Below are 9,923 nucleotides of genomic sequence, written 5' to 3' on the forward strand. Positions count from 1 at the left end.
AACCTCACATTTCAATCTAAAAAATTATTAAGTACGTTACACGAAATTAATAGACAGGATAAATGACAATGCAAATTCACTCTCTTACAGTAGGTGGTGCTTATGGAAAAGCAACAATACTGTACAGAAAGAAGAGCAGCGCTTATAAACACTAGTTCATTAGCCATCATACAAAGGTAAGATGAAAAGAAGACAGTCAGTTCTCTTCAGATCATATACCCCCCCCCCCCCCCCCCCCCCCCCCAATAAAACACAGATTTGCACGAATCACGTGAATAACCTATATCAGAATGCTGACGAGTGTATATAAAAAAGGTTCACTGTTTGAATTGAAAAAATAATAATCCCTTACATTATCAGTCAGATACCAATCATTTAAAAAAATGGTGATATAGTCAACAAAGTGCAATGGTTGGGGATGGTCTCAGCTTAAATAAATTCCCCAGAATTCTCTTAATCAGATAACTGATGCATACTATCGCCACAAGCCTGTGTTTCTTTTCCCTCCCAGAATATCAGCAGTCATGCTGACACTTCCTAAAGAGACATGAATGCGAAACAAAATGCCACACCATGGTGAGAAATGAGGGATTCTCATTATTCCTTCCACTCTGTGTGAGAGCGTTAGCCTCAGAGGTCTCGCTGGGTCTGATTGTCTTATTTATCTTAATTGCATCAGTACTTTGTTTAGCAGTTCAGTCGAGTCTGCTGTGAACACTTATCGTCTCTTGAGTTATTACTTCAGTCATTCTGTCTGGCTGAACAGAATAATAATTTTGCCTTTATCATTGTTAAGCTATAAACTGATGCCATTATGGAAGTTGTTCTACTTTTTATCCATTATTGTTGCAAAGCATCTGTATTACTTTGGCTCTTTCTTTCTAGGTCTGCTTTAAGTTATTATGATTTGTGAAGTGTTCAACTGCTCATGCCAATGATGGCCAGATGGATTGAACCACAGTTTGATGCTAAAGCCTTAAAGTTTTACTGAAATATATATTACTGCTACATTACATTTACTAATTAGAGATACATAAAATGTATTACCCTATAATTTTTTTTTTTTAAATTGCAAAAAAGTGACTGAAAATGGAGAAAACTAAATCATAACCACTTACAGCACCTACAACACTTCCATAATTTCAGCACTATCTAATGATATTGCTCATAGAAATTCACATTTCTATTTTTTCTTGGGCAAATAATCTTGGTTGCAAGCTATAACAGCCATGTTTAAGACTATTTAGTTTTGCAGTAAATATAAATACCTTATGCTGAATTTATTTTACATGAACACTTAATTAAAAAATTTGCAAGAAACTACTCAAGCAAGACATATGTAGGGAGATATGAATCTTTGAGTAATAAACAGTGATGTAGAGGTGAAAAACAAGGTAAGGCAATGTTATTTATAGCACATTTCATACACTATGGCCATTCAAAGTGCTTTTAGAAAGGAATAAAAATAATCACAAAATAAAAGCAAGGAAAATTAAAAGTTATTCAAAATGCTTTACATAGAAAGCAATTAAAATATCACACTATGGCAATTCAAAGTGCTTTGCATAGAAAATAAGCACAAAATAAAAGCAGTTATAAAAGGAATTAAAAGAGATAAATGATAGTTATAAAATTAATTAGAGTAAAATTAATTAAAGTAGTAAAAAGATGATACATAGAATAAACTTCTCATCTGGTAAAACACTGGTGTATCTTATTTTGCATATAGTTTTACTCTTACACTGTGTCTGTGGTGTTTATTCGGACATCTCCAATGGACTCGATTTTTCCCTAAAATCGGACAGGAGGTAAAACAAGTAATACCATCATCTCACAGATTTCCTCTCTTGATTTCTGTCTCAGCTGGTGAGAAAGACAAGGCTGCGATGAGCCATGAGTCTTTTCTGCTCATGGCCAACTCCCAGAGTGACATGGACGACTGGGTGAAGGCCATCAGACGGGTCATATGGGCTCCATTTGGAGGAGGTAAATACCAGGTGGACCACAACCACAGCTACCAATATAAGACACACACTAAATAACATATAACATGACTGTATAACTAGTTGTAAAACAAGTGAATACTTATCTATGCCATTGGATATTTCTTGTATGTTCACATGATAGGCTATGACCAGGACATGCTCACAAAAATATCCCTGAGCAGAGTAGGATCCCTCACTATCCCGAGATTCAATTACAAAGGCCCTGTTATTAATAGAAAGTTCAAACAAGTAACGTAATGTAAGCAAGTCCAAGATATCTGCTCTCAGTTAGAGACAATGTGGCAACGTGTCTCCAGCAACTTGAACAGTTAAAGCTTGTACAACATGTTGATGTTATCTTTTGACATACAATAACACGAAAGAGTAATTTTCTTACCGTGGTCTCGAAACCGGCGGGAACGTTTCCAAGTCTCTCGCGTCAACCAAACTGACGCCAAGATTTTTTAAAGACCGTGCTTTTTTATTTAGCTTGGATTGATATAATTATACTTAAGACAAATTTAGGATCTATATCCACATCAAAACATTCTTTCTGTGTGATCTTCTTGTCGTTAGTTACCATCAATAGTTCGCGCGTCTTTCTGGTTCAAACAAGAAGATTAACGGTCCCTCAGAGAACCCGGATGCACAGGATGCGCTGACAGGATATCGATGGAAAGAGAATATATCCCTGAAAAACGAGTGTTTCTTTGTACTTCGCGTTCTTCGAAATACTTCGACGGCCACTGTAATTGCGAATCTTCTCGCTGCTGTCCTGTCGTTTGGAGTAAAGCTGTCAGTCAAAAAACTGCAGGTGTGGTAAGAGTGAAACGGCACGAACAAAGTCACGTGATCAGTAAGTTAACCACAGGTTGATTTTTACTACCATACTGCATGTAGTACAAGTACTATAATGTTTTGGTAGGATAATTAAATAATAAAATATATAATACATATTTGTAGTGGATTTCAAGCAAATATTTTGTGAAAATAGTGTTGCATTTCAGCTTAGCTTGCATATTATATGCTACACTAAAATATTGTGTATGTAAATTAGCTCTTTAGTTGTCAATATCGGTGTCTGCTAATGAAAAATCCATCCTGGCCGATGACTAGGTAAATTGGCTACTATGTTTTTTCGATATGTACAAGTATAATATCCTGAATTACCTACCTTACATGCTTAAAAATAAAGTTTTCTAAAGGTTTTGTGCAGTGATACCATAGAATAGGCTAGTTATGTTGGGTTCCCCAAAGTACGGACATGGTGATTGGTGAAGAAGAAAATATATAAGATGGGAGGAAAAATTATTTGGCAATGTTTTGCGTTCACTCATTCCCCCCAGAAACTTTGCTTTCACTCAAAAGTTTTTTGCACTGAAGAAACACTGAAACATTTGTTTCTCCAAAGAACCTTTCAGTGAACCGTTCTTAAAATATATTTTTTTTTTGTGTGAATAACATTTTACTAATCTAAAGAACCTAGAGTAGAGTAAATGCCATGGTCTGTCTTGACTGCTCATGTACAGTATAAGAATCTGTCGTTTGATTCATCTCTACAGGCATATTTGGGCAGCGTTTGGAGGACACCGTACAGTATGAAAGGAAGTTTGGCCCTCGTCTCGCCCCTCTCTTGGTTGAGCAGTGTGTGGATTTCATTAGGGAACAGGGGCTTGATGAAGAAGGACTGTTCCGGATGCCAGGACAAGCCAACCTCGTCAAGGACCTTCAGGAGGCCTTTGACTGTGGAGATAAACCTCAGTTTGACAGGTACTACCACCAACTACTCCAAGCAAAGACATGGAACCACTTAACCCTCTCCAACTGTCGGTACTAACCCTATAATTGTCCTCTATAGTAACACTGATGTCCACACTGTGGCTTCCCTGCTGAAGCTGTATCTCAGGGAGCTGCCCGAGCCAGTCGTTCCCTTCTGCAAGTATGAGGATTTCCTCACTTGTGCTCAGCTCCTGGCCAAAGATGAGGAAGAGGTTAGTGAATGAACAATATGTATGAAATGTAGAGAAATAAACTTAAAGGAACAACATTTAGCTGTATTTGAAAACACCTACATGATCCAAGTTTCCCTATTCGGATGGGATTAACTTTACAAGGGTAGATGGAGTAATGTAATTTTATCACAGGACGTCTGTAATATTAATGGCCAATTCGCACGGGATAAGATATCTCAGGAAAACTAGCAGAAGTGGGAGGAGTAATGTTAAGTCGATTTGCGCATCGCCGTCACCCTCCTGTCGTCATGTGTGTATTACGTTGCTTCCTGATATCACGTGCACAAACACATATAACCTATATTTATATATATATAAAACAGTTATGTCCGGTCGAACGATGTATTAATTAACTTCAGATTGGATTGTGTTGGTACTTATCTAACACTAAAAGATGTTTCGTGCCTCTAACAAGTGCTGTCGATCTTCTTTCTGATCTGAATGGTGTGTGTGTGAAACACTTGAGTTTTGTCACAGACTCGTTCCAGCGTCTAGAATGCAACTGAATGCTTTTTCAAGCGTCTCCATACTTGAAAAACCGTGGAAAACTACTTTTAAACACAAAATATTTACGTACATATTTACAGCGGGTCTATTCGCACGGGATTAGTTTTACCTGAGGACATTTTTCCAGCTCTTTTTACTGAAAGTAAAAGTCGTCGTAACCTTTACTGACATTGTCCGTAATGATCACTGAGATGCACATTCGGACGGGACTAAAATCACTGAGAAGCTCTGGTAATTATTACTTTACCCCACCTCTCCATGTTAAACTACTCCCGTCTGAATAGGGCTTTTAACTAGAGTACATTTTCCATAAATTGTTAGTGGAAAGAAGTGTTTAGCCTGGGATGTGTTTAAACACGGTTGTTTTTGTGATTGTTGCTGATTAAAAATCATTTTGTTTTAAATAAAATATTGTGAAGGGTTGCAAACATCAACATTGTCAAACTAACCCCTTGAACCAACTATATAACATTAAGAAAATGTTAACAGTAACAACAAAAATTGCTATGTTGGAACAAGCTTAATGAATTACCATATGAATGCATATGGCTGCTCTGACCTGTAGTTGCTTATAGAATTTGATCTGTATTGAGCTTTTTGCTGGTATTGGTGCCAATTATTTCTGCAGTTTTGTCAAAAAGTATGTTTGTGTGCTCATAAAACAGAAAGCTGTTACAGTCAGTATGCGGTTTGCTAGCCAATGTTCCTCCCACATATTTCCCAGCTGACATGATGCGATGCACAGATTCAGAAGATGCGTGAAGCGGAAGTCAAAATTGAATTACACTATGCATATTATCAAAGTTTCAAACACTTGATTTTTAGAAAAGCATAATTTTCGTGAAATGTGGAAAAACATCATGTTTTCACTTGATTTCAAACCATAGGATGCTGTGGTCGCTTCAGTGATTTTGTATGTTTCCACAGGGAATACAAGAATTAGGGAAGCTAGTAACGACGCTTCCAGCTGCCAATTACAACCTTCTGAAATATATATGCAAGTAGGTCCAACATAATCATTTTAGACACATTCTTGTCAGTCCTTTTCATGGTTCAGTGCTCAAAGTGAACTTCTTTTTTTATAGATTTCTGGATGAGGTGCAGTCTCACTCAAATGAAAACAAAATGGGTGTGCAGAACTTGGCCACCGTGTTTGGACCAAATATCCTTCGTCCTAAAATGGAGGATCCAGTAGCTATTATGGAAGGTAAGCTCTTATCGAATTTCAAACCAATTAGTTTGTAAAACAAGACACACTTCAAAACTGGACACCTGTTGGATGGTTGCACCAGCTATGCCTAAAACGTAGTGTATATTTGTGATATAAATGCAATTATAATATGCACTACTAAATATTTGAGCATGTACCACTTATTAACATAATATATAAATATATATCCAGAAATAGATCACACACACACACACAAAAATATTAGTATTGGTATTTATTTATTTATTTATTGCTCCTTTTGTTTATTTTAGATACAGTCATTAATATTATTTGCATATTTAAATATACTAATTATTGGTTTACAAATTTGGAGGCTTCTTTTTGGATTAAAAGTAGTATTTATAATAAATGTATAATAATAAATGTTGTTTATATGATATTTTTCATTCATGCTCTGTTCTGAATGATTGTGATTTTAACAGTAAAGACTAAAACTGGTTAACAATAAGTTTCATTATTATCTATGGTGAAGAACTGTAATACACTGTCAAACATTATATGATCAATAAGTTATGACAAGTTTTTCCATTTCTTTAACTTATCAAAATAAAAAATAAAAAGTTATACAAGATTCAACTAATTTTTAAAGTGAGTTTAATGTAATTTAAGTTGAAATGACTTAAACAAGCTAATTGTACTTGTAAAATTTAAGGCAGCAACTTTTTTTTACAGTGCTAACCTTATATTTAATGTAATTTTACAGTAAAATACTGGTAAATTTACCATTTTGGAAGTAAAAAAAGAACAAGTCATTGTATAATTTACAGTGAAAAAATTTTAATTGACATTCCCATAATTCCCTGCGTGACACTTAACATTTGATATATTTTCGTTGAAATAACTGTTTCTTCTTAGTTTTTCTTACCAGTTATGTTCATTAGGGTCTAATTTTGTTAAATTAATGTTTATTGCATTACTTTAGTGTCGTGTGCGTTACCAGGATGGTGTTTAGTATTTGTGTTAATGACACTGCAGATTTTATATACTAGAAATGACCTTCTCAGCTTGTGGAAAAGATACTTGTGATAAGCTTTGATTCATCATGTATATTTCTCATCACCACCTGTTTTTAGTGGTTGCAATTACAATGGAACAAAACAGATATTAGTACTTCAGTAGGTTGGTATATTAACATTATATCAGTTAAAGTCCCGACCCCCTGTAGTCAATAATTTTATCTCTTTAAAACTCATCTTTGATCACCAAAATGACACATTTAAATGTTTTTTCCTTGAAAAAAAATTTCTTCATGCCTTAAAATAGTTTAAATGTAACTTTACATCCTTGCCTCATTTCGTGGTTCTATGAATATGCAAATGAGCCCCGCCTCCACTCACTCACACGTAGATCTGATTGGTTACAAGGTAGTTTGTGACGTCAGAAACACCAGCGATTTCAAAGCGTGTTTTTGAGACTGTCTTTGGTTCACTGCAGTTTTAAGGAGGAAATACTCAGCAATGGTGTCGACTTATGAATTTACACATGGTTTGTCTTAAAGCATATTAAAAACACCACATAGACGCATAAACTAGGGTTGGGCGATGTCCCCTAAATTGGCAGTTGACGATGTTTACAGTAAAACATCGCGATGGACGATGATATCGTCGGGGGGGGGGGGGGGGGGGTGCTACGGAATCGCGCTGACCATCACGAAGAGAGAGAGAAAGTAGCTACTTCTACTGTGTTTACGCCACGGGAATACTCGGCTTGGCATTTTGAAATATTTATATGTTTATTTGGCCGTTTAGGCTCGCAACCGAAGACAAAGACTACTTGTCCATGTTGCGCTCGGAGCGCGCGCACAGCATCCTGTCAGTACAATTCAGGTCTCTTTCGCGACTTATCGTGCTTTTAATATTTCTTTTCAATATAAAGCACATCCTGCTCTTTTCTTTCTCATTCATTCATGTTTTATTATTAATAACTTTAAACAGAATCGTCAACTGAAATCTGCGCGGATTATCAACAATATGACACATTTATAGGACATAAAGGGTCTCTGCGGCAAAAGTGAAAGTACCAGCGGCCAGCGGGTGAGATGTTTCGAAATGTCTCTTTGAACAGTAAAGCACCCGTTTCAATAAAAGGATATATTAAAGTTTATATAGCCTACTTTTACATTTTCGCTGCTGTTCTAAAATGATTTTCACCATCACCTTAAACAAGCAGCAGCTGCTTGAATCCCAGTGCAGGAGCTGTAACTGTTAGGTTACCACAGAAACGTAAGCGGTTAGTTGATTGCTGTGGTGACTCGTGACACTCGCGAACAGCACTGAACACGCACGTCTTAATTTTTTTATCGTTCGTTGGTAAAGGGTGAGAGACCTTGCGAGCCACATGATTTTTGCCTAAGAGCCAGGTGTGGCTCGCGAGCCAGGTTCCCAACCACTGGTGTACACACGAACACGAACTGCCGTGAGACTGGGCTGGTCTCACAGGGTGGGGGCGTGGCATCACGATGGTGGCTCACCATCGTGATGTCGGTCAGCCATCACGATGGACGATGATATCGTCCATCGGCACAACCCTAGCATAAACTACATTAAAAGCTGGATTTTCACCACAGGGGGGCTTTAAATCTGTAACTAAAATGTACATCCCAATGTAGGAAGGGTATATGACTTATACGAGGCTGATGCATTACCTTTGCATATGTGTTTTACAGGCACCTCCCTCGTTCAGCATCTCATGACGTTACTGATTAGCAAGCATGATCGCCTGTACACTGAAAAAGACTCTGAAACATCACAGAACCAGATGGAGGTAAAGGACCAAAGCCAGCAACATCAGCAGTCCAACCTGGTTGACTGGATCTCTGAGGAGGATCTCCAAACCTGCCCACCCACAGCCAAGAATGACCCGACCAGTAGCAGTGCCTCATCTGTGGATGCCGTTTGCACCTCGAAGTCTGTGCCTCAGGGAAAGGGAGAGACGGCCGTCAGCCCCAGTAAGCAGGCTAAGACTCTTCCAGGGTGGAAGTACACCTTTAAAGGCTCCTCTCCCCGGCCACAGTCCGCCAAAGTCTCTGCGGTGGACGTGACCACGGGCTCCAGCGGGAACTGGCTCATGAACGGGCTTTCCTCTCTCCGGGGACACCGACGCACCTCATCCGGAGAACGCTCCGGAGAACGCTCCCGAGATTCAGGCTCCTCTCAGAGACTGTCTACCTATGATAACGTCACATCTTCTTCAAGTCTGGGCAGCGTGTTGAGTATGGACAGCACGCCTTGGTCCAGCTCATCGTGTGAGATCTCGGTCCCAGACTCCGGAGGCGAGCCGTTAGGGGCCGACGACGGGCCGAGCGCTCAGGAGGAACGAGCCGAGGAGGAAGAGAAGCCCAGCGAACACCAGGACATCGGCAGCACTGAGGAGAACCGCGCGAGCGTTGTGTTTTGCAGCGATAGTGGGAACGTGGCACCGGTCATTCGAGTTGTGGACGAGGACGCAGAAGAAACCTCCTCATCTCTGGTCAGCGTCGTGGCCGAGCTGAAAGAAGAGCTGAGGAAGCAGAAACAGACTTATGAATCTAGAATTCAAAAGTAAGGTTGCCGTTTCTTAAATGCCATGAGGATGGTTCGAATTGTTTAAAAATACACGCCCTGTTGGGATGGGACTAGATTAGGGAAAAGAGAAGGTCAGATTTGTGTTTCTCAAACATACCTTATGGAAATGAACTATGGTTTTACTACAATTTTTTTATTTATTTATTTTTAAACATGCTTGTTGTTAGCAATAACAACAAAACATGGTTTTGCTACACTAACCAGTTTAACCATGGTATTAGTACTTTCAAGAAATGGCTGAAAACGCATCTTTTTAGGCAACACTTGATCCATTAATACTAACACTTTCTTTTCTCTTCTCTTCTACTCTATGTCTATTTAAAAATAATAATAATGACATATACTGCGTTAGACTAAACTGGGTAGGGTCGTCCTATTGTTGGTTTAATTGCTGCTATTGCTCTCATCATTTGTAAGTCGCTTTGGATAAAAGCGTCTGCTAAATGATTAAATGTAAATGTAGAAGTAAAACTGTGGTTAATCAAATGGTAATCAATCCGACAAAAGCCATGGTTACACAACATGGTAATAAAACCATGGTTCATTTTCGTAAGGGATATGGAAAGCAAATGAAAATATATCTTGTCTTTTTGGCATATTTATTAACAAAAAAGTCAAGCACCGC

At 38.3% G+C, this 9,923-nt stretch overlaps 1 protein-coding gene across 1 annotated transcript in view; it reads left to right on the plus strand.

Annotated features, from left to right (window-relative positions):
• arhgap22b (Rho GTPase activating protein 22b) overlaps positions 1-9,923 on the plus strand; it is a 35,758-nt gene that overhangs the window by 20,715 nt on the left and 5,120 nt on the right. Inside the window, exons 4-9 of the mRNA XM_082152114.1 lie at positions 1,864-1,986; positions 3,548-3,755; positions 3,844-3,976; positions 5,432-5,505; positions 5,590-5,711; positions 8,401-9,274. Of these exons, the coding sequence (XP_082008240.1) occupies positions 1,864-1,986; positions 3,548-3,755; positions 3,844-3,976; positions 5,432-5,505; positions 5,590-5,711; positions 8,401-9,274 (1,534 nt within the window). The remainder of the gene's footprint in view (positions 1-1,863; positions 1,987-3,547; positions 3,756-3,843; positions 3,977-5,431; positions 5,506-5,589; positions 5,712-8,400; positions 9,275-9,923) is intronic.

This window comes from Leuciscus leuciscus (assembly GCF_965113295.1).
Source record: "Leuciscus leuciscus genome assembly, chromosome: 21".
In the NCBI taxonomy this organism is placed as follows: domain Eukaryota; kingdom Metazoa; phylum Chordata; class Actinopteri; order Cypriniformes; family Leuciscidae; genus Leuciscus; species Leuciscus leuciscus.